Source organism: Oryzias latipes, chromosome 2 (assembly GCF_053564925.1).
Source record: "Oryzias latipes strain Hd-rR chromosome 2, Olatipes_Hd-rR_3.1".
NCBI classification, from domain to species: Eukaryota; Metazoa; Chordata; class Actinopteri; order Beloniformes; family Adrianichthyidae; genus Oryzias; species Oryzias latipes.
Window position 1 is genome coordinate 23,460,568 of NC_136238.1, and position 25,456 is coordinate 23,486,023.

A 25,456-nucleotide genomic window follows, 5' to 3' on the forward strand; every position below is an offset into this window, starting at 1 on the left:
TTCTGCACGTGACCCGGAAGTAAACAGCATGAGGGGCTTGTTAGCAGGCTAGCAGCGTTAGCTTGTGTTGAGAGGACGGCGGTGTCTTTTTGGGACGTTTGTGAGGTTTTTGGACAGAAAGGACGATACGTGGTTCGTGTGGGAACTCTCAGCATTTTCCAAAGTGTCGTAAATGAGTGAAGAAGTGTTGAACGGAAAGACAACGTGGATTGCTGTGATTGTGAGACTAGCAGATGATCGATCGGAGCTGCAGTGAAGAGGACGGCGGGGTTTGTGGGAGTTGGAGCTGAAGATCGGAGCAGGAACCATGTCCTCACTTCAGCCTCTGAGAGAGTTGATCAGCGAGCGACTAGCTGCTGCTGCTGAAGAAATCTGCAGACTCTGTGAAGGAACCATCGTCCAGTACGAGCAGGAGCTCTGTCGTCAGCGCAGACTGCTGGATGTCATCTGGAAACCACAGCTGCAGCTACACCACATAGGTATGTTACCTTCATCAAAAGAGAAGCCCTTCATCTCTCACTGATTTCTCCTTCATCAGATGGGATTTAATTCTGCGTTTTTCAGCAGCTGATCTCAGGTTTCTTCATTTATTTAGTCAATAACTTAATGTCAGCAGCATACGCTGTAGTTCTCTCTATTGCGAAAATCTCAAGAAACGATTTCCCACACAACCTATATGTAGAGGGATGGAGGGTGTCTGCTTCCGTGTCCTCTTTGCGTGATGAAGAAACGTAGAGCAACTTTCTCTTTTGTGCATAACAGGCACATTTATTCACATTGGAAATATGTAGAACATGCTCCAGTTGTCAGAATAGATCAGTTTCTGTTCACAACGTGTGCAGTCTTCCATTCCAAATCTTTCTAAGATCTTATATATGTATGTTTTCTGCAACATTTTTACTTAGTTTTCGTTTTGATGGAAATCAATACCCAAAAAGTGTTTCAATCTTCCCAAATCCTTCATTTTAAATCTGTCATTTAACATTTGTTTTACGTCACTTAGAGCCAGTTTGCTGCTTCCAGCTAGAATAATATCATCAACCCAAATCACAGGGATCATGTTTTCATCCTCCCTTTTCATAGAATAGAGACAGTGATCTGCAGGATTCTGTTCAAAACCGTTTTCCGTCAAATACTTGTGTAGCAATAAGTTCCAGTTTCGACCTGATTGCTTTAGCCCGTAAAGTGACTTATGTCGCTTACATACCAGTTTTTGACCTGATTTAATTTTCTTTTCAAAACCTTCAGGTTGATCCACAAATATTTCACAGTCTATTGGAGCATGCAAATAGGCTGTCTTTACATCCATTTGGTGTAGGATTAAACCTTCCTGTGCTGCTTTTTGCATCACTATCCTTACACTTGTCATGTCTGCCGTGGGTGTAAAAGTCTCACTGAAATCTGTCCCTTCTTTCTGGTTATAGCCTTTAGCCACAAACCTCGCTTTAAATTTATCACCTCCGTCAACGTCTGTTTTAACGGCATAGACCCACCTTCCCCCCACTGCTTTCCTGCCTGCAGGTAACTTAGTGAGGGTGAAAGTCTTGTTGTCTATCAGTGACTTCATTTCTTCCTCCGTAGCAATCTCCCATTAGCTGGATGCTACTGCTTCCTGGTAGGTATTGGGGAGATCACACACTGCTCTGTAACAGAAATCTACACACATTTGGAGATTGTCGTTACCTTCAGTGTCATAGTCTTGGAGATAAGCTGGTTTCATTTTGGTTAGTGTTGGATTCTTTCTTTGAGCTGTCTCCCGGGGTTTCCCCACACAGGATTGGTCTGCCTCTTCTGTGAGAGTTTCAGGAGCCTCTCAGTCAGTGTCAACATTTTTACCTGTTTCTTTTTCCATCTTTGTTGGATCATCATCATTTGTTTCTCTAGGAAACATTCCATCCACACACTCCAAAAATGGCTCTGGTGTTTATGTTTCTTGTTCACTTGTAGCCCTATTAATGAACTTTACCAGCCTGTGCTTCTGGACTTTACTCTCATTCTGGTAGTAGACCAGGTAAGCTGAGCTATACTTGTCAGATCCAACAAAAACTCCGTCATTACATCTTGACTCAAGGCCCGTACACACCGGGACGAATATTCGCCAGGCGTTATTCGCCAGCATTTTTCGCCACGTTTTTGTGTTCACACCCAGGCGATTTTCGCTGACGATGAGCCGAGCGAACATGCAATTTCATTCCCTGACATTAGATGGCGCTTAATGTAAAACAGAAATACTCCTGTACACAAGGTGGCGCTGCGCAACTTTACGCTTCTTAAAGTCGCTTTTCACTCAGAAGAAGAGAGCAAGTATTTACGCGCTTTTCAGAATACAAAGAAAACATGAATATTTCAAGCACCAGTAGCTCCAACTGGTGCTTAGTTCGGGGATATTTTAGAATGTCCGCCATTATTTGTTCGCAGCAGTGTAGACGCTACTTGGCGTCTATCTTCTTCGCTGGTTTGTGTGCTCAGAAAGGCAGTTTGATGTTTGAGCACCCCCAAGTTGTGTTTTACTGTAACTTCAGAAGCTCCAGACATGTGTGCAAAAGCGCCGTTCTCATTGGTCATATAGTTTCCGACGCGGCGCGTCAAACCAAAAAAACGAACCCGAGGCGTTTTTTAAAAAGTGACGCTTTGACGCGTGCCGTTTTTTTGCGTCGGTGTGCACACTCACATTGGTGCCGTTTGTTTAGTCACGAGGCTTTAAACGTCTGCGAATATTGCGGGCGAAATTCGTCCCGGTGTGAACAAGCCTTCAAAGCCCGGACACACCGGGACGAATATTCGCCAGGCGTTATTCTCCAGCTTTTTTCGCCACTTTTTTTGATTACACACCCAGGCGATTTTCGCTGACGATGACCTGAGTGTACATGCAATTTCATTCCCTGACATTAGATGGCGCTTAATGTAAAACAGAAAAACTCCTGTACACAAGGTGGCGCTGCGCAACTTTACGCTTCTTAAAGTCACTTTTCACTCAGAAGAAGAGAGCAGGTATTTACGCGCTTGTCAGAATCATACAAAGAAAACATGAATATTTCAAGCACCAGTAGCTCCAACTGGTGCTTGGTTCGGGGATATTTTAAAATGTCCGTCATTATTTCTTCGTGGCTGTGTAGGCAGTTTTGTGTTTGAGCGCCCCCAAGTTGTGTTTTACTGTAACTTCAGAAGCTCCAGACATGTGTGCAAAAGCGCCATTCCTCATTGGTCGAATAGATTTCGAAGGCGGCGGGTCAGACCAAAAAAACGAACCCGAGGCGTTTTTTAAAAAGTGACGCGTGGCGTTTTTTCGCGTCGGTGTGCACACTCACATTGGTGCCCTTTGTTTAGTCACGTGGCGTTAAACGTCGGCGAAAATTGCGGGTCAAATTCGTCCCGGTGTGAACAGGCCTTCAGACTTACCTTTCTCTTGTTAGTAGGCCAAACATGTGGAGCCAGATTTATGCATGTTAGCAATATGTGATTGCTTTCCTGTTAACATCTCATACTCTGTTTTCTTTGTGCGTCTGCTGTAACACCTGTTTCTGATATAAGCCGCTGTCTGCATTGCATAATTCCAAAACTTATCTGGCAACCTGCTTTCCATCAGTAAACATTTGCTCATTTCGAAAAAGAGTACGCCAGCCCCTTTCTCCTGTGCCATTTTGATGCGGTGAGTACGGTGCAGACCTTTTGTGTCTGATTCTGTTTTTGGCCATACGTGTCTGAAAATCTTGACTTGTGAAGAACGAATCAGAACGAATGCACCTTATTTCACCGTATGGTGCTGCATCAGCTATGAACTTTTCAGTTGCACAAACTGCATTACTTTTAGCTTTGAGAAAGTATACAAAAATGGTACCCGTGTAGTCATCAGTAAGAGACTCTGCGTATCTGTACCCATCTAAACTAGTTTGCATAGGACCAGCTAGATCTGTATGTACTAGTTGTAGTGGTTTTTCAGCCTTTCCATCTGGTTCCCTGTTTCTTGTCTGAGTGGTTTTACCTTCTGTACACACTCTGCATTGGTTCACCTGTTTATGCACATCCCCTTTTACTTCCATTCCTTTCACCACACCTTGCAACTTTCTTATGTCGTCAAAATTGCAATGACCCATGATTTCATGCCAACCTTGAATATCATGAATAGCTTTGCATTTGTCATTGTCATCTTCAATAGTGGGTAAATAGTACAGTTTTTCATATTCATGAATATCAAACCTGCATCTGCTCTTCGTTATCAGGTGGCTTTCTCCTTTCTTGAATGTGATGGTTGTCCCCCCATTTGCTGCTCTTGCCACTGAGAAGATTTTATGGGGATACGTTGGCATGAAGAGGGCATCTCTGAGATATGCCCAGTGCTGCTGTCCAGTGCAGTCTACCAGGTGTATCAACGCTGTTCCTCTGCATTGCGCTGTCCCGTTGACCTTTGTCCCGTCAGCTAACTCCACTGTGTCCCTCTCTGGATTGAAGGACTCATCAAAGTCTGTGAATTTCCTGATGTCATTCACGATGTGGGATGTGGCATGTGGCGCCTGCGTCGACCATGACGCCTTTTTATCTTCACCTTGCTTGCTGGTGTCTCTGCTTTGGCCTTGAAGAAGTGGTCTGTGCTCCCACTCATGTCCTCTGTTACCTTCCGGACGTCATCTTGTCTCCCCTTTTCCTTAATTATTGTCTCTTTATGTCTGTTACTTTTGCAAAAGTTGCACCACACCTTTTGCTTGCACTTTCTTGCTATGTGTCCTCTTTTTCCACATTTGTAGCATGTCACTTCAGCCTCTTCTTCTTTTCTGTGGTAGGTGCGCGCCTTCTTTTTCGTCTGTTCTTGTTTTGCGTAGGTTTTCATCATGTTGTCTGCTGATTCTGCCTATCTCATTTTTTCTGCCTCTTCATAGACTCCTAACCTCCTCTTGAAGTCTGTGAATGTTACTTTATCTTCATTCTGAGTTATGTGCACGGCGAGTGGTTTAAATGAGTCGGGGAGTCCACTTAGGATCATGGCGATGAGCAGTCCGTCACTCATATTCTCCCCGGCATCACGTTGAGCTGTGATTGTATTTTCCGCCCTTATAATGTAATCCGTCACGCACTCTTTTTCTGTCATCTTCAACCTTTTTAGCGTTTTGTAGAGGTTTATGATTCTGGGTTTACTCTTCCCCGAGTAGTGGTCTCTCAGAATCTTCAGAGCTTCTCTGCCTTTGTCCGCGGCTTCATGTCTGACGAGTGACAAGCTCTTATCGTCAATTAGCCGTATTAGCTCCGCATAGCAGTCGGCATTCTTGCTTTGATCATTAGCTAGGTGCTCTTTGGTCACAGGTTCATTAAGGATGGTTTCCTTAAGCTTTAAGCTGTGTAAATGTCCGAGAAAACGTGTTTCCCACAGTTCATATCTTTCCTCTGAACCGTCAAATACTAGCTGAGCTGTTTGAAGGCTTGCTAGTCCGTTAGCCATGTTGTTAGTTCGCTTTTCGTGCCATTTTCGTGCTTCGCTCCGTCAGTTCTTTTCTTTAGCAAACTTCTCTTTAGCTCTTGCTTTAGTTTCTCCGAATTTCACCTTTCGTATCGGCAGCTTGAATACTTAGCAAGTCCGTTAGACGTTTAAGGAATCCGCTTGATACTCGGCGTTCATTCATTCCTCCATACGCACCGGTGAAAATGTCTGCCTGGGCACATAACTTGTAGAGAGGGATGGGGGGAACGGTGTCTGCCTCCGTGTCCTCTTTACTTGATGAAGAAACGTAGAGCCACTTTCTCTTTTGTGCATACCTGGCACATTTATTTACATTGGAAATATTTAGAACATGCTCCTCGGATCATGGGGTCTGCCATACACACCGAACATTGCACATGCAAAGGTCTGCTGCAAATTCGCCGACATCAGCGTCAAAAGGTTACCGTCAAGCACCTTGTATGAACACACACACATAAACACAGGCTCTAACTTTACCATAACACATTGAGTAAGGGCGCACTTTAATCTTTAGATCTTAACACTATATTTGGCGGCCATTGTGTGCCAAGATCTACGATTGCACGATTCGCGTTTTTTTATAATTTTTTAGAATATAGGAAAATTTAATTTTTTAGACTCATTTTCATGAAATTTTACACACATTCCATTAATTTCAGTCTTCAAACACCTCAGGAGTTTTCTCGAACTTTGACCTCAGGAAGAGGCTGCCATCTTTGATTTTAAAACAGCACCTGTATTATCAGATACTAATGAAACTTATCGTTGGGATTTCTATTGATTGTCTCGTAACTTCTTAAACATCAATGGCAAGTTACTGTTGCAAACTACTAAGTTGTAGTTTTTGAACGGCGTGCGTGTGGTGAGCTCGCAAAAGTGGCACACTCATATTACTCGTACAGTTTTCAGCGCAATACTGTGGAAATTGACTGCATTCCATCCATGGCTAAAACTGAACATGTTGAAATACACTTTTAAAACATCTAAAACAATGTGTGTTTTTTTTTAGTCAGTTGATGATGCTGATTAGGGCTGCACCATATGAGTAAAACATGCGATATGCGATATTAGTGATTAATATTGCGCTGACGATATAACTTGCAGTATATGAACATATAGCAAAACAACCAAAAACATAATTTCCATTATACTGCAACAGTTTAAAAATTACATTCCAAATGACCCACATCTACATAGGAGATGGACATCTAACATAAAAGATGTCCATCTGATCGGTCTGTGATGTTAAGGAGTCCATTTGATGGTCTCCATTTGGTCAGATACATAAAGGGATTTGTTTGCTTTGTTAAATACTTCAAGCTGCCATAAGATAGTTTAAGCATATTTAAGGTAACCATTTATTGCAGTTTTCGTTGTCTTTCGCGATATGCATATTGCACACCTTGATATTGCGACAATGATAAATTTGCTTTATATTGTGCAGGCATAATGTTGATAGCTATGCTAGGGGCGACAGTGGCTCAGGTGGTTGAGCGGGTCGTCCAATGATCGAAGGGTTGGCGGTTCGATCCCCGCTCCCACCAGCCAAAATGTTGTTGTGTCCTTGGGCAAGACACTTCACCCTCCTTGCCTCCAGTGTTGCTCCACTGGTGTGTGAATGTGTATGAATGATCCCGGTGATGGCCAGAGGGGCCGTAGGCGCGAAATGGCAGCCACGCCTCTGTCAGTCTGCCCCAGGGCACATTAACACATTTTAGCCACATTAGCATGACTAGCATAGTTATTATTAGGCCTGGGGGATAAAGCGATTGAAAGAATTAATTCGAATTTTTTGTTACGGGCGATTTAAAAAATAACTAAATTGAGATTTTGTGTAATGGTGCATTTTTGGCTCTCCGGAGTTTCCGTAGCGTTAGTTTCACACGGCGGTATGGCAAGCGACAAACAACAACATCATAGCACACACGAAACAGCAAGCGACAGCATGGCTACCGGTGACAGTGGGAAGTTTGTTCCCAAGAAAGGAATAAATCATCTGTTGTTTGGAACTGGTATTGGTTTGCTGCCACAGATGTGGAGGAAGATTTTCTTTAAACTATCAAGAAAGTTAATTTCTTTATCGTCAGCAGGTTATGGACTGACACAGCTCTTCTCGTAGGGGGGAGGTGTAGGGGCCTTTTTCAACGGAGTGTTGTAAAGCTAGGCTACCTAGAGAAGACACTTTTTTTTTTAAACCACTTCATTGACAGTGTTACAAGGAAGTTTACTTTTCAAACAATGATCCTTCAAGGGCTCCTCCTCCAAATATTCTGACAGAGACTATTAAAAAAATGTGGGTGTTTAACAATACAGGCTTCAAAACATAAATAAGGCATCTTCTTGTGTTTCTGCAGTCCTCCCCCAGCATTGGGTGACTGAAGAGGAAGGTCTGTGCAACCAACAAAGCAACTTCAGCGGGGAACAGGAAGAACAAGAACCTCCACTAATTGAAGAGGAGCAGGAGGAGCCAGAACTACCTCATATTAAAGAAGAACAGGACAAGCAAGAGGAACAGGAATATTCTCAAATTAAAAAGGAGCCAGTGGATTTCTGCATCAGTCAGGATGAAGATCAGCTTGATCTGAAGCAGGAGACTGATACCTTGATGGAGATTCCTACTTATGATGAAAATGAGAGCAGTGAAGCAGATCTAAACAATCACCAGAGCTTTAATGTAACTGATAGTCAGGATGAAGAAGAAAACCAACATGAAGAGTCAACATCAACTACAGATGAAGAGACAGACTCACAGAACAGAGATCAGAGGAAGAGAAGAGACAAAAGACACGTTCAAAGTGTGGACAGTTCTCACATGTCAGCAGGTCAGTGTGGCTCTGATTTTAGAAAAAGCTTCAAGAAGGCAAGTTTGGGTAAGAAACGCAAACAATCTCCAAAAGAAGAGAGACTTTCCTCCATGGAGTTTGGTAAAAACTCAAGAATAATTACTAAACCGTCTGACTACATGGAAACTGCGTCTGATGAACGATGTTATATTTGTAAAGAATGTGATAAAAGCTTTTGTAACAAATTTCTGTTCAAAATTCACGCAAGAATCCATCCAGAAGATAAGGTGCCCTTTGTTTAGTCACGTGGCGTTAAACGTCGGCGAAAATTGCGGGTCAAATTCGTCCCGGTGTGAACAGGCCTTCAGACTTACCTTTCTCTTGTTAGTAGGCCAAACATGTGGAGCCAGATTTATGCATGTTAGCAATATGTGATTGCTTTCCTGTTAACATCTCATACTCTGTTTTCTTTGTGCGTCTGCTGTAACACCTGTTTCTGATATAAGCCGCTGTCTGCATTGCATAATTCCAAAACTTATCTGGCAACCTGCTTTCCATCAGTAAACATTTGCTCATTTCGAAAAAGAGTACGCCAGCCCCTTTCTCCTGTGCCATTTTGATGCGGTGAGTACGGTGCAGACCTTTTGTGTCTGATTCTGTTTTTGGCCATACGTGTCTGAAAATCTTGACTTGTGAAGAACGAATCAGAACGAATGCACCTTATTTCACCGTATGGTGCTGCATCAGCTATGAACTTTTCAGTTGCACAAACTGCATTACTTTTAGCTTTGAGAAAGTATACAAAAATGGTACCCGTGTAGTCATCAGTAAGAGACTCTGCGTATCTGTACCCATCTAAACTAGTTTGCATAGGACCAGCTAGATCTGTATGTACTAGTTGTAGTGGTTTTTCAGCCTTTCCATCTGGTTCCCTGTTTCTTGTCTGAGTGGTTTTACCTTCTGTACACACTCTGCATTGGTTCACCTGTTTATGCACATCCCCTTTTACTTCCATTCCTTTCACCACACCTTGCAACTTTCTTATGTCGTCAAAATTGCAATGACCCATGATTTCATGCCAACCTTGAATATCATGAATAGCTTTGCATTTGTCATTGTCATCTTCAATAGTGGGTAAATAGTACAGTTTTTCATATTCATGAATATCAAACCTGCATCTGCTCTTCGTTATCAGGTGGCTTTCTCCTTTCTTGAATGTGATGGTTGTCCCCCCATTTGCTGCTCTTGCCACTGAGAAGATTTTATGGGGATACGTTGGCATGAAGAGGGCATCTCTGAGATATGCCCAGTGCTGCTGTCCAGTGCAGTCTACCAGGTGTATCAACGCTGTTCCTCTGCATTGCGCTGTCCCGTTGACCTTTGTCCCGTCAGCTAACTCCACTGTGTCCCTCTCTGGATTGAAGGACTCATCAAAGTCTGTGAATTTCCTGATGTCATTCACGATGTGGGATGTGGCATGTGGCGCCTGCGTCGACCATGACGCCTTTTTATCTTCACCTTGCTTGCTGGTGTCTCTGCTTTGGCCTTGAAGAAGTGGTCTGTGCTCCCACTCATGTCCTCTGTTACCTTCCGGACGTCATCTTGTCTCCCCTTTTCCTTAATTATTGTCTCTTTATGTCTGTTACTTTTGCAAAAGTTGCACCACACCTTTTGCTTGCACTTTCTTGCTATGTGTCCTCTTTTTCCACATTTGTAGCATGTCACTTCAGCCTCTTCTTCTTTTCTGTGGTAGGTGCGCGCCTTCTTTTTCGTCTGTTCTTGTTTTGCGTAGGTTTTCATCATGTTGTCTGCTGATTCTGCCTATCTCATTTTTTCTGCCTCTTCATAGACTCCTAACCTCCTCTTGAAGTCTGTGAATGTTACTTTATCTTCATTCTGAGTTATGTGCACGGCGAGTGGTTTAAATGAGTCGGGGAGTCCACTTAGGATCATGGCGATGAGCAGTCCGTCACTCATATTCTCCCCGGCATCACGTTGAGCTGTGATTGTATTTTCCGCCCTTATAATGTAATCCGTCACGCACTCTTTTTCTGTCATCTTCAACCTTTTTAGCGTTTTGTAGAGGTTTATGATTCTGGGTTTACTCTTCCCCGAGTAGTGGTCTCTCAGAATCTTCAGAGCTTCTCTGCCTTTGTCCGCGGCTTCATGTCTGACGAGTGACAAGCTCTTATCGTCAATTAGCCGTATTAGCTCCGCATAGCAGTCGGCATTCTTGCTTTGATCATTAGCTAGGTGCTCTTTGGTCACAGGTTCATTAAGGATGGTTTCCTTAAGCTTTAAGCTGTGTAAATGTCCGAGAAAACGTGTTTCCCACAGTTCATATCTTTCCTCTGAACCGTCAAATACTAGCTGAGCTGTTTGAAGGCTTGCTAGTCCGTTAGCCATGTTGTTAGTTCGCTTTTCGTGCCATTTTCGTGCTTCGCTCCGTCAGTTCTTTTCTTTAGCAAACTTCTCTTTAGCTCTTGCTTTAGTTTCTCCGAATTTCACCTTTCGTATCGGCAGCTTGAATACTTAGCAAGTCCGTTAGACGTTTAAGGAATCCGCTTGATACTCGGCGTTCATTCATTCCTCCATACGCACCGGTGAAAATGTCTGCCTGGGCACATAACTTGTAGAGAGGGATGGGGGGAACGGTGTCTGCCTCCGTGTCCTCTTTACTTGATGAAGAAACGTAGAGCCACTTTCTCTTTTGTGCATACCTGGCACATTTATTTACATTGGAAATATTTAGAACATGCTCCTCGGATCATGGGGTCTGCCATACACACCGAACATTGCACATGCAAAGGTCTGCTGCAAATTCGCCGACATCAGCGTCAAAAGGTTACCGTCAAGCACCTTGTATGAACACACACACATAAACACAGGCTCTAACTTTACCATAACACATTGAGTAAGGGCGCACTTTAATCTTTAGATCTTAACACTATATTTGGCGGCCATTGTGTGCCAAGATCTACGATTGCACGATTCGCGTTTTTTTATAATTTTTTAGAATATAGGAAAATTTAATTTTTTAGACTCATTTTCATGAAATTTTACACACATTCCATTAATTTCAGTCTTCAAACACCTCAGGAGTTTTCTCGAACTTTGACCTCAGGAAGAGGCTGCCATCTTTGATTTTAAAACAGCACCTGTATTATCAGATACTAATGAAACTTATCGTTGGGATTTCTATTGATTGTCTCGTAACTTCTTAAACATCAATGGCAAGTTACTGTTGCAAACTACTAAGTTGTAGTTTTTGAACGGCGTGCGTGTGGTGAGCTCGCAAAAGTGGCACACTCATATTACTCGTACAGTTTTCAGCGCAATACTGTGGAAATTGACTGCATTCCATCCATGGCTAAAACTGAACATGTTGAAATACACTTTTAAAACATCTAAAACAATGTGTGTTTTTTTTTAGTCAGTTGATGATGCTGATTAGGGCTGCACCATATGAGTAAAACATGCGATATGCGATATTAGTGATTAATATTGCGCTGACGATATAACTTGCAGTATATGAACATATAGCAAAACAACCAAAAACATAATTTCCATTATACTGCAACAGTTTAAAAATTACATTCCAAATGACCCACATCTACATAGGAGATGGACATCTAACATAAAAGATGTCCATCTGATCGGTCTGTGATGTTAAGGAGTCCATTTGATGGTCTCCATTTGGTCAGATACATAAAGGGATTTGTTTGCTTTGTTAAATACTTCAAGCTGCCATAAGATAGTTTAAGCATATTTAAGGTAACCATTTATTGCAGTTTTCGTTGTCTTTCGCGATATGCATATTGCACACCTTGATATTGCGACAATGATAAATTTGCTTTATATTGTGCAGGCATAATGTTGATAGCTATGCTAGGGGCGACAGTGGCTCAGGTGGTTGAGCGGGTCGTCCAATGATCGAAGGGTTGGCGGTTCGATCCCCGCTCCCACCAGCCAAAATGTTGTTGTGTCCTTGGGCAAGACACTTCACCCTCCTTGCCTCCAGTGTTGCTCCACTGGTGTGTGAATGTGTATGAATGATCCCGGTGATGGCCAGAGGGGCCGTAGGCGCGAAATGGCAGCCACGCCTCTGTCAGTCTGCCCCAGGGCACATTAACACATTTTAGCCACATTAGCATGACTAGCATAGTTATTATTAGGCCTGGGGGATAAAGCGATTGAAAGAATTAATTCGAATTTTTTGTTACGGGCGATTTAAAAAATAACTAAATTGAGATTTTGTGTAATGGTGCATTTTTGGCTCTCCGGAGTTTCCGTAGCGTTAGTTTCACACGGCGGTATGGCAAGCGACAAACAACAACATCATAGCACACACGAAACAGCAAGCGACAGCATGGCTACCGGTGACAGTGGGAAGTTTGTTCCCAAGAAAGGAATAAATCATCTGTTGTTTGGAACTGGTATTGGTTTGCTGCCACAGATGTGGAGGAAGATTTTCTTTAAACTATCAAGAAAGTTAATTTCTTTATCGTCAGCAGGTTATGGACTGACACAGCTCTTCTCGTAGGGGGGAGGTGTAGGGGCCTTTTTCAACGGAGTGTTGTAAAGCTAGGCTACCTAGAGAAGACACTTTTTTTTTTAAACCACTTCATTGACAGTGTTACAAGGAAGTTTACTTTTCAAACAATGATCCTTCAAGGGCTCCTCCTCCAAATATTCTGACAGAGACTATTAAAAAAATGTGGGTGTTTAACAATACAGGCTTCAAAACATAAATAAGGCATCTTCTTGTGTTTCTGCAGTCCTCCCCCAGCATTGGGTGACTGAAGAGGAAGGTCTGTGCAACCAACAAAGCAACTTCAGCGGGGAACAGGAAGAACAAGAACCTCCACTAATTGAAGAGGAGCAGGAGGAGCCAGAACTACCTCATATTAAAGAAGAACAGGACAAGCAAGAGGAACAGGAATATTCTCAAATTAAAAAGGAGCCAGTGGATTTCTGCATCAGTCAGGATGAAGATCAGCTTGATCTGAAGCAGGAGACTGATACCTTGATGGAGATTCCTACTTATGATGAAAATGAGAGCAGTGAAGCAGATCTAAACAATCACCAGAGCTTTAATGTAACTGATAGTCAGGATGAAGAAGAAAACCAACATGAAGAGTCAACATCAACTACAGATGAAGAGACAGACTCACAGAACAGAGATCAGAGGAAGAGAAGAGACAAAAGACACGTTCAAAGTGTGGACAGTTCTCACATGTCAGCAGGTCAGTGTGGCTCTGATTTTAGAAAAAGCTTCAAGAAGGCAAGTTTGGGTAAGAAACGCAAACAATCTCCAAAAGAAGAGAGACTTTCCTCCATGGAGTTTGGTAAAAACTCAAGAATAATTACTAAACCGTCTGACTACATGGAAACTGCGTCTGATGAACGATGTTATATTTGTAAAGAATGTGATAAAAGCTTTTGTAACAAATTTCTGTTCAAAATTCACGCAAGAATCCATCCAGAAGATAAGGTGCCCTTTGTTTAGTCACGTGGCGTTAAACGTCGGCGAAAATTGCGGGTCAAATTCGTCCCGGTGTGAACAGGCCTTCAGACTTACCTTTCTCTTGTTAGTAGGCCAAACATGTGGAGCCAGATTTATGCATGTTAGCAATATGTGATTGCTTTCCTGTTAACATCTCATACTCTGTTTTCTTTGTGCGTCTGCTGTAACACCTGTTTCTGATATAAGCCGCTGTCTGCATTGCATAATTCCAAAACTTATCTGGCAACCTGCTTTCCATCAGTAAACATTTGCTCATTTCGAAAAAGAGTACGCCAGCCCCTTTCTCCTGTGCCATTTTGATGCGGTGAGTACGGTGCAGACCTTTTGTGTCTGATTCTGTTTTTGGCCATACGTGTCTGAAAATCTTGACTTGTGAAGAACGAATCAGAACGAATGCACCTTATTTCACCGTATGGTGCTGCATCAGCTATGAACTTTTCAGTTGCACAAACTGCATTACTTTTAGCTTTGAGAAAGTATACAAAAATGGTACCCGTGTAGTCATCAGTAAGAGACTCTGCGTATCTGTACCCATCTAAACTAGTTTGCATAGGACCAGCTAGATCTGTATGTACTAGTTGTAGTGGTTTTTCAGCCTTTCCATCTGGTTCCCTGTTTCTTGTCTGAGTGGTTTTACCTTCTGTACACACTCTGCATTGGTTCACCTGTTTATGCACATCCCCTTTTACTTCCATTCCTTTCACCACACCTTGCAACTTTCTTATGTCGTCAAAATTGCAATGACCCATGATTTCATGCCAACCTTGAATATCATGAATAGCTTTGCATTTGTCATTGTCATCTTCAATAGTGGGTAAATAGTACAGTTTTTCATATTCATGAATATCAAACCTGCATCTGCTCTTCGTTATCAGGTGGCTTTCTCCTTTCTTGAATGTGATGGTTGTCCCCCCATTTGCTGCTCTTGCCACTGAGAAGATTTTATGGGGATACGTTGGCATGAAGAGGGCATCTCTGAGATATGCCCAGTGCTGCTGTCCAGTGCAGTCTACCAGGTGTATCAACGCTGTTCCTCTGCATTGCGCTGTCCCGTTGACCTTTGTCCCGTCAGCTAACTCCACTGTGTCCCTCTCTGGATTGAAGGACTCATCAAAGTCTGTGAATTTCCTGATGTCATTCACGATGTGGGATGTGGCATGTGGCGCCTGCGTCGACCATGACGCCTTTTTATCTTCACCTTGCTTGCTGGTGTCTCTGCTTTGGCCTTGAAGAAGTGGTCTGTGCTCCCACTCATGTCCTCTGTTACCTTCCGGACGTCATCTTGTCTCCCCTTTTCCTTAATTATTGTCTCTTTATGTCTGTTACTTTTGCAAAAGTTGCACCACACCTTTTGCTTGCACTTTCTTGCTATGTGTCCTCTTTTTCCACATTTGTAGCATGTCACTTCAGCCTCTTCTTCTTTTCTGTGGTAGGTGCGCGCCTTCTTTTTCGTCTGTTCTTGTTTTGCGTAGGTTTTCATCATGTTGTCTGCTGATTCTGCCTATCTCATTTTTTCTGCCTCTTCATAGACTCCTAACCTCCTCTTGAAGTCTGTGAATGTTACTTTATCTTCATTCTGAGTTATGTGCACGGCGAGTGGTTTAAATGAGTCGGGGAGTCCACTTAGGATCATGGCGATGAGCAGTCCGTCACTCATATTCTCCCCGGCATCACGTTGAGCTGTGATTGTATTTTCCGCCCTTATAATGTAATCCGTCACGCACTCTTTTTCTGTCATCTTCAACCTTTTTAGCGTTTTGTAGAGGTTTATGATTCTGGGTTTACTCTTCCCCGAGTAGTGGTCTCTCAGAATCTTCAGAGCTTCTCTGCCTTTGTCCGCGGCTTCATGTCTGACGAGTGACAAGCTCTTATCGTCAATTAGCCGTATTAGCTCCGCATAGCAGTCGGCATTCTTGCTTTGATCATTAGCTAGGTGCTCTTTGGTCACAGGTTCATTAAGGATGGTTTCCTTAAGCTTTAAGCTGTGTAAATGTCCGAGAAAACGTGTTTCCCACAGTTCATATCTTTCCTCTGAACCGTCAAATACTAGCTGAGCTGTTTGAAGGCTTGCTAGTCCGTTAGCCATGTTGTTAGTTCGCTTTTCGTGCCATTTTCGTGCTTCGCTCCGTCAGTTCTTTTCTTTAGCAAACTTCTCTTTAGCTCTTGCTTTAGTTTCTCCGAATTTCACCTTTCGTATCGGCAGCTTGAATACTTAGCAAGTCCGTTAGACGTTTAAGGAATCCGCTTGATACTCGGCGTTCATTCATTCCTCCATACGCACCGGTGAAAATGTCTGCCTGGGCACATAACTTGTAGAGAGGGATGGGGGGAACGGTGTCTGCCTCCGTGTCCTCTTTACTTGATGAAGAAACGTAGAGCCACTTTCTCTTTTGTGCATACCTGGCACATTTATTTACATTGGAAATATTTAGAACATGCTCCTCGGATCATGGGGTCTGCCATACACACCGAACATTGCACATGCAAAGGTCTGCTGCAAATTCGCCGACATCAGCGTCAAAAGGTTACCGTCAAGCACCTTGTATGAACACACACACATAAACACAGGCTCTAACTTTACCATAACACATTGAGTAAGGGCGCACTTTAATCTTTAGATCTTAACACTATATTTGGCGGCCATTGTGTGCCAAGATCTACGATTGCACGATTCGCGTTTTTTTATAATTTTTTAGAATATAGGAAAATTTAATTTTTTAGACTCATTTTCATGAAATTTTACACACATTCCATTAATTTCAGTCTTCAAACACCTCAGGAGTTTTCTCGAACTTTGACCTCAGGAAGAGGCTGCCATCTTTGATTTTAAAACAGCACCTGTATTATCAGATACTAATGAAACTTATCGTTGGGATTTCTATTGATTGTCTCGTAACTTCTTAAACATCAATGGCAAGTTACTGTTGCAAACTACTAAGTTGTAGTTTTTGAACGGCGTGCGTGTGGTGAGCTCGCAAAAGTGGCACACTCATATTACTCGTACAGTTTTCAGCGCAATACTGTGGAAATTGACTGCATTCCATCCATGGCTAAAACTGAACATGTTGAAATACACTTTTAAAACATCTAAAACAATGTGTGTTTTTTTTTAGTCAGTTGATGATGCTGATTAGGGCTGCACCATATGAGTAAAACATGCGATATGCGATATTAGTGATTAATATTGCGCTGACGATATAACTTGCAGTATATGAACATATAGCAAAACAACCAAAAACATAATTTCCATTATACTGCAACAGTTTAAAAATTACATTCCAAATGACCCACATCTACATAGGAGATGGACATCTAACATAAAAGATGTCCATCTGATCGGTCTGTGATGTTAAGGAGTCCATTTGATGGTCTCCATTTGGTCAGATACATAAAGGGATTTGTTTGCTTTGTTAAATACTTCAAGCTGCCATAAGATAGTTTAAGCATATTTAAGGTAACCATTTATTGCAGTTTTCGTTGTCTTTCGCGATATGCATATTGCACACCTTGATATTGCGACAATGATAAATTTGCTTTATATTGTGCAGGCATAATGTTGATAGCTATGCTAGGGGCGACAGTGGCTCAGGTGGTTGAGCGGGTCGTCCAATGATCGAAGGGTTGGCGGTTCGATCCCCGCTCCCACCAGCCAAAATGTTGTTGTGTCCTTGGGCAAGACACTTCACCCTCCTTGCCTCCAGTGTTGCTCCACTGGTGTGTGAATGTGTATGAATGATCCCGGTGATGGCCAGAGGGGCCGTAGGCGCGAAATGGCAGCCACGCCTCTGTCAGTCTGCCCCAGGGCACATTAACACATTTTAGCCACATTAGCATGACTAGCATAGTTATTATTAGGCCTGGGGGATAAAGCGATTGAAAGAATTAATTCGAATTTTTTGTTACGGGCGATTTAAAAAATAACTAAATTGAGATTTTGTGTAATGGTGCATTTTTGGCTCTCCGGAGTTTCCGTAGCGTTAGTTTCACACGGCGGTATGGCAAGCGACAAACAACAACATCATAGCACACACGAAACAGCAAGCGACAGCATGGCTACCGGTGACAGTGGGAAGTTTGTTCCCAAGAAAGGAATAAATCATCTGTTGTTTGGAACTGGTATTGGTTTGCTGCCACAGATGTGGAGGAAGATTTTCTTTAAACTATCAAGAAAGTTAATTTCTTTATCGTCAGCAGGTTATGGACTGACACAGCTCTTCTCGTAGGGGGGAGGTGTAGGGGCCTTTTTCAACGGAGTGTTGTAAAGCTAGGCTACCTAGAGAAGACACTTTTTTTTTTAAACCACTTCATTGACAGTGTTACAAGGAAGTTTACTTTTCAAACAATGATCCTTCAAGGGCTCCTCCTCCAAATATTCTGACAGAGACTATTAAAAAAATGTGGGTGTTTAACAATACAGGCTTCAAAACATAAATAAGGCATCTTCTTGTGTTTCTGCAGTCCTCCCCCAGCATTGGGTGACTGAAGAGGAAGGTCTGTGCAACCAACAAAGCAACTTCAGCGGGGAACAGGAAGAACAAGAACCTCCACTAATTGAAGAGGAGCAGGAGGAGCCAGAACTACCTCATATTAAAGAAGAACAGGACAAGCAAGAGGAACAGGAATATTCTCAAATTAAAAAGGAGCCAGTGGATTTCTGCATCAGTCAGGATGAAGATCAGCTTGATCTGAAGCAGGAGACTGATACCTTGATGGAGATTCCTACTTATGATGAAAATGAGAGCAGTGAAGCAGATCTAAACAATCACCAGAGCTTTAATGTAACTGATAGTCAGGATGAAGAAGAAAACCAACATGAAGAGTCAACATCAACTACAGATGAAGAGACAGACTCACAGAACAGAGATCAGAGGAAGAGAAGAGACAAAAGACACGTTCAAAGTGTGGACAGTTCTCACATGTCAGCAGGTCAGTGTGGCTCTGATTTTAGAAAAAGCTTCAAGAAGGCAAGTTTGGGTAAGAAACGCAAACAATCTCCAAAAGAAGAGAGACTTTCCTCCATGGAGTTTGGTAAAAACTCAAGAATAATTACTAAACCGTCTGACTACATGGAAACTGCGTCTGATGAACGATGTTATATTTGTAAAGAATGTGATAAAAGCTTTTGTAACAAATTTCTGTTCAAAATTCACGCAAGAATCCATCCAGAAGATAAGGTGCCCTTTGTTTAGTCACGTGGCGTTAAACGTCGGCGAAAATTGCGGGTCAAATTCGTCCCGGTGTGAACAGGCCTTCAGACTTACCTTTCTCTTGTTAGTAGGCCAAACATGTGGAGCCAGATTTATGCATGTTAGCAATATGTGATTGCTTTCCTGTTAACATCTCATACTCTGTTTTCTTTGTGCGTCTGCTGTAACACCTGTTTCTGATATAAGCCGCTGTCTGCATTGCATAATTCCAAAACTTATCTGGCAACCTGCTTTCCATCAGTAAACATTTGCTCATTTCGAAAAAGAGTACGCCAGCCCCTTTCTCCTGTGCCATTTTGATGCGGTGAGTACGGTGCAGACCTTTTGTGTCTGATTCTGTTTTTGGCCATACGTGTCTGAAAATCTTGACTTGTGAAGAACGAATCAGAACGAATGCACCTTATTTCACCGTATGGTGCTGCATCAGCTATGAACTTTTCAGTTGCACAAACTGCATTACTTTTAGCTTTGAGAAAGTATACAAAAATGGTACCCGTGTAGTCATCAGTAAGAGACTCTGCGTATCTGTACCCATCTAAACTAGTTTGCATAGGACCAGCTAGATCTGTATGTACTAGTTGTAGTGGTTTTTCAGCCTTTCCATCTGGTTCCCTGTTTCTTGTCTGAGTGGTTTTACCTTCTGTACACACTCTGCATTGGTTCACCTGTTTATGCACATCCCCTTTTACTTCCATTCCTTTCACCACACCTTGCAACTTTCTTATGTCGTCAAAATTGCAATGACCCATGATTTCATGCCAACCTTGAATATCATGAATAGCTTTGCATTTGTCATTGTCATCTTCAATAGTGGGTAAATAGTACAGTTTTTCATATTCATGAATATCAAACCTGCATCTGCTCTTCGTTATCAGGTGGCTTTCTCCTTTCTTGAATGTGATGGTTGTCCCCCCATTTGCTGCTCTTGCCACTGAGAAGATTTTATGGGGATACGTTGGCATGAAGAGGGCATCTCTGAGATATGCCCAGTGCTGCTGTCCAGTGCAGTCTACCAGGTGTATCAACGCTGTTCCTCTGCATTGCGCTGTCCCGTTGACCTTTGTCCCGTCAGCTAACTCCACTGTGTCCCTCTCTGGATTGAAGGACTCATCAAAGTCTGTGAATTTCCTGATGTCATTCACGATGTGGGATGTGGCATGTGGCGCCTGCGTCGACCATGACGCCTTTTTATCTTCACCTTGCTTGCTGGTGTCTCTGCTTTGGCCTTGAAGAAGTGGTCTGTGCTCCCACTCATGTCCTCTGTTACCTTCCGGACGTCATCTTGTCTCCCCTTTTCCTTAATTATTGTCTCTTTATGTCTGTTACTTTTGCAAAAGTTGCACCACACCTTTTGCTTGCACTTTCTTGCTATGTGTCCTCTTTTTCCACATTTGTAGCATGTCACTTCAGCCTCTTCTTCTTTTCTGTGGTAGGTGCGCGCCTTCTTTTTCGTCTGTTCTTGTTTTGCGTAGGTTTTCATCATGTTGTCTGCTGATTCTGCCTATCTCATTTTTTCTGCCTCTTCATAGACTCCTAACCTCCTCTTGAAGTCTGTGAATGTTACTTTATCTTCATTCTGAGTTATGTGCACGGCGAGTGGTTTAAATGAGTCGGGGAGTCCACTTAGGATCATGGCGATGAGCAGTCCGTCACTCATATTCTCCCCGGCATCACGTTGAGCTGTGATTGTATTTTCCGCCCTTATAATGTAATCCGTCACGCACTCTTTTTCTGTCATCTTCAACCTTTTTAGCGTTTTGTAGAGGTTTATGATTCTGGGTTTACTCTTCCCCGAGTAGCGGTCTCTCAGAATCTTCAGAGCTTCTCTGCCTTTGTCCGCGGCTTCATGTCTGACGAGTGACAAGCTCTTATCGTCAATTAGCCGTATTAGCTCCGCATAGCAGTCGGCATTCTTGCTTTGATCATTAGCTAGGTGCTCTTTGGTCACAGGTTCATTAAGGATGGTTTCCTTAAGCTTTAAGCTGTGTAAATGTCCGAGAAAACGTGTTTCCCACAGTTCATATCTTTCCTCTGAACCGTCAAATACTAGCTGAGCTGTTTGAAGGCTTGCTAGTCCGTTAGCCATGTTGTTAGTTCGCTTTTCGTGCCATTTTCGTGCTTCGCTCCGTCAGTTCTTTTCTTTAGCAAACTTCTCTTTAGCTCTTGCTTTAGTTTCTCCGAATTTCACCTTTCGTATCGGCAGCTTGAATACTTAGCAAGTCCGTTAGACGTTTAAGGAATCCGCTTGATACTCGGCGTTCATTCATTCCTCCATACGCACCGGTGAAAATGTCTGCCTGGGCACATAACTTGTAGAGAGGGATGGGGGGAACGGTGTCTGCCTCCGTGTCCTCTTTACTTGATGAAGAAACGTAGAGCCACTTTCTCTTTTGTGCATACCTGGCACATTTATTTACATTGGAAATATTTAGAACATGCTCCTCGGATCATGGGGTCTGCCATACACACCGAACATTGCACATGCAAAGGTCTGCTGCAAATTCGCCGACATCAGCGTCAAAAGGTTACCGTCAAGCACCTTGTATGAACACACACACATAAACACAGGCTCTAACTTTACCATAACACATTGAGTAAGGGCGCACTTTAATCTTTAGATCTTAACACTATATTTGGCGGCCATTGTGTGCCAAGATCTACGATTGCACGATTCGCGTTTTTTTATAATTTTTTAGAATATAGGAAAATTTAATTTTTTAGACTCATTTTCATGAAATTTTACACACATTCCATTAATTTCAGTCTTCAAACACCTCAGGAGTTTTCTCGAACTTTGACCTCAGGAAGAGGCTGCCATCTTTGATTTTAAAACAGCACCTGTATTATCAGATACTAATGAAACTTATCGTTGGGATTTCTATTGATTGTCTCGTAACTTCTTAAACATCAATGGCAAGTTACTGTTGCAAACTACTAAGTTGTAGTTTTTGAACGGCGTGCGTGTGGTGAGCTCGCAAAAGTGGCACACTCATATTACTCGTACAGTTTTCAGCGCAATACTGTGGAAATTGACTGCATTCCATCCATGGCTAAAACTGAACATGTTGAAATACACTTTTAAAACATCTAAAACAATGTGTGTTTTTTTTTAGTCAGTTGATGATGCTGATTAGGGCTGCACCATATGAGTAAAACATGCGATATGCGATATTAGTGATTAATATTGCGCTGACGATATAACTTGCAGTATATGAACATATAGCAAAACAACCAAAAACATAATTTCCATTATACTGCAACAGTTTAAAAATTACATTCCAAATGACCCACATCTACATAGGAGATGGACATCTAACATAAAAGATGTCCATCTGATCGGTCTGTGATGTTAAGGAGTCCATTTGATGGTCTCCATTTGGTCAGATACATAAAGGGATTTGTTTGCTTTGTTAAATACTTCAAGCTGCCATAAGATAGTTTAAGCATATTTAAGGTAACCATTTATTGCAGTTTTCGTTGTCTTTCGCGATATGCATATTGCACACCTTGATATTGCGACAATGATAAATTTGCTTTATATTGTGCAGGCATAATGTTGATAGCTATGCTAGGGGCGACAGTGGCTCAGGTGGTTGAGCGGGTCGTCCAATGATCGAAGGGTTGGCGGTTCGATCCCCGCTCCCACCAGCCAAAATGTTGTTGTGTCCTTGGGCAAGACACTTCACCCTCCTTGCCTCCAGTGTTGCTCCACTGGTGTGTGAATGTGTATGAATGATCCCGGTGATGGCCAGAGGGGCCGTAGGCGCGAAATGGCAGCCACGCCTCTGTCAGTCTGCCCCAGGGCACATTAACACATTTTAGCCACATTAGCATGACTAGCATAGTTATTATTAGGCCTGGGGGATAAAGCGATTGAAAGAATTAATTCGAATTTTTTGTTACGGGCGATTTAAAAAATAACTAAATTGAGATTTTGTGTAATGGTGCATTTTTGGCTCTCCGGAGTTTCCGTAGCGTTAGTTTCACACGGCGGTATGGCAAGCGACAAACAACAACATCATAGCACACACGAAACAGCAAGCGACAGCATGGCTACCGGTGACAGTGGGAAGTTTGTTCCCAAGAAAGGAATAAATCATCTGTTGTTTGGAACTGGTATTGGTTTGCTGCCACAGATGTGGAGGAAGATTTTCTTTAAACTATCAAGAAAGTTAATTTCTTTATCGTCAGCAGGTTATGGACTGACACAGCTCTTCTCGTAGGGGGGAGGTGTAGGGGCCTTTTTCAACGGAGTGTTGTAAAGCTAGGCTACCTAGAGAAGACACTTTTTTTTTTAAACCACTTCATTGACAGTGTTACAAGGAAGTTTACTTTTCAAACAATGATCCTTCAAGGGCTCCTCCTCCAAATATTCTGACAGAGACTATTAAAAAAATGTGGGTGTTTAACAATACAGGCTTCAAAACATAAATAAGGCATCTTCTTGTGTTTCTGCAGTCCTCCCCCAGCATTGGGTGACTGAAGAGGAAGGTCTGTGCAACCAACAAAGCAACTTCAGCGGGGAACAGGAAGAACAAGAACCTCCACTAATTGAAGAGGAGCAGGAGGAGCCAGAACTACCTCATATTAAAGAAGAACAGGACAAGCAAGAGGAACAGGAATATTCTCAAATTAAAAAGGAGCCAGTGGATTTCTGCATCAGTCAGGATGAAGATCAGCTTGATCTGAAGCAGGAGACTGATACCTTGATGGAGATTCCTACTTATGATGAAAATGAGAGCAGTGAAGCAGATCTAAACAATCACCAGAGCTTTAATGTAACTGATAGTCAGGATGAAGAAGAAAACCAACATGAAGAGTCAACATCAACTACAGATGAAGAGACAGACTCACAGAACAGAGATCAGAGGAAGAGAAGAGACAAAAGACACGTTCAAAGTGTGGACAGTTCTCACATGTCAGCAGGTCAGTGTGGCTCTGATTTTAGAAAAAGCTTCAAGAAGGCAAGTTTGGGTAAGAAACGCAAACAATCTCCAAAAGAAGAGAGACTTTCCTCCATGGAGTTTGGTAAAAACTCAAGAATAATTACTAAACCGTCTGACTACATGGAAACTGGGTCTGATGAACGATGTTATATTTGTAAAGAATGTGATAAAAGCTTTTGTAACAAATTTCTGTTCAAAATTCACGCAAGAATCCATCCAGAAGATAAGCGATTTTCTTGTAAAGAATGTGAAAAAAGTTTTAGTCGTATATCTCATCTCAACAGACACATGAGAACTCATACAGGAGAAAAGCCTTTTTCTTGTAAAGAATGTAAAAAAAGTTTTAGTCATGTATCTAATCTCAAAACACACATGAGAACTCATACAGGAGAGAAGCTCTTTTCTTGTAAAGAATGTGAAAAAAGTTTTCGTCATATATCTACTCTCAAAACACACATGAGAACTCACACAGGAGAAAGGCCTTTTTCTTGTAAAGAATGTAAAAAAAGTTTTAATCAAATATCTTCTCTCAAAAGACACATGAGAACTCACACAGGAGAAAAGCCTTTTTCTTGTAAAGAATGTAATAAAAGCTTTAGTCGTACATATCATCTCAAAACACACATGAGAACACACACAGGAAAGAAGCCCTTTTCTTGTAAAGAATGTAAAAAATGTTTTTGTGATAGATCTAATTTCAACAAACACATGAGAACTTGTAAGACTTTTTCTTAACAATGTAAGGATTAAGTGTAAACTCTAAATTCTAAACTTTTCTGATAAGCGGTCGACCTCAACCTCTGTACCACAGCAGAAGACTTTGTTTTACAGGGGGAAAAGTTCTGTATCTCAGAAAAAATTAATATTTTAAAATAAGTTTTTAATGGTTAAAACTTCTAGGGCTGAAACCCCAATGTTCTAATAAACTCCGTAGCAACATGAGCTTTGATTTCATGTACACAGAGCTGATGGCCTCCATACCATATTGATGAAGTAACTTCATTAGAGGGAGGCACAAGTGAGTATTGAATGTGTAGAAATGATTTTTTCTAAAATATATATATATAAAACTGGTTGTTTTGATATATGATTCTCTATAAGAGGTCCTTTGTCCCAACAGCAGACTATAGAATGACACAGTTAAGGACTGCTGAAATGGCTGCTGTATTTACTTATTTAGTTATGACATAAACTTTTACTTCTACTTTTTATTACTATTTTAATTTTTACTGACTATTTTGTTTTTCTAACTGCTATATTTCTTGTTTGGCTGCTGTAACAACTGAGTTTCCATCCGGGGATCAATAAAGTCTTGTCTTGTCTTATCCTGACTTTCTGGACAACTTTTTTAGGTTTTCATCTTCTCTAAGCCACAAATATCAAAAGCAAAAAAGTAAGGATCTATACATTTCCATCTGTGTGTAATAACGGGGTAACGATTCGCTAAAATCTCATTTCGGTTCGATTCAGAGTTTCACAGGGCTCGGTTCAACAGGTTTTGTTTCCGTACGGCTGTTAAACAAATCTGCCTGATATGAACTGCT

General features: G+C 42.0%; 1 protein-coding gene across 2 annotated transcripts; it reads left to right on the forward strand.

The window, feature by feature from the left end:
* On the forward strand, positions 1–25,237 carry LOC144986818 (uncharacterized). 2 transcript variants are annotated; one of them, XM_078935059.1, is made up of 5 exons: positions 1–479; positions 7,804–8,271; positions 13,011–13,478; positions 18,218–18,685; positions 23,425–25,237. In XM_078935059.1, exons 1-5 carry the CDS (start codon positions 308–310, stop codon positions 24,645–24,647), a joined length of 2,799 nt encoding a protein of 932 aa, XP_078791185.1. In that variant the 5' UTR covers positions 1–307; the 3' UTR covers positions 24,648–25,237. The 2 variants fall into 2 exon arrangements, with proteins under 2 accessions (XP_078791185.1, XP_078791189.1); XM_078935063.1 differs by lacking the exon at positions 23,425–25,237 and having other exon boundaries at positions 18,218–22,786.
* The last annotated feature ends 219 nt before the right edge of the window (positions 25,238–25,456 follow it).

Bases quoted from the DNA above. Each gene is read 5' to 3' on its own strand.
- LOC144986818 (XM_078935059.1), top strand. From the start codon at position 308: ATGTCCTCACTTCAGCCTCTGAGAGAGTTGATCAGCGAGCGACTAGCT. The intron at 480-7,803 runs GTATGTTACCTT...GTGTTTCTGCAG, and splicing joins GCTGCAGCTACACCACATAG to TCCTCCCCCAGCATTGGGTG. The intron at 8,272-13,010 runs GTCAGTGTGGCT...GTGTTTCTGCAG, and splicing joins CAGTTCTCACATGTCAGCAG to TCCTCCCCCAGCATTGGGTG.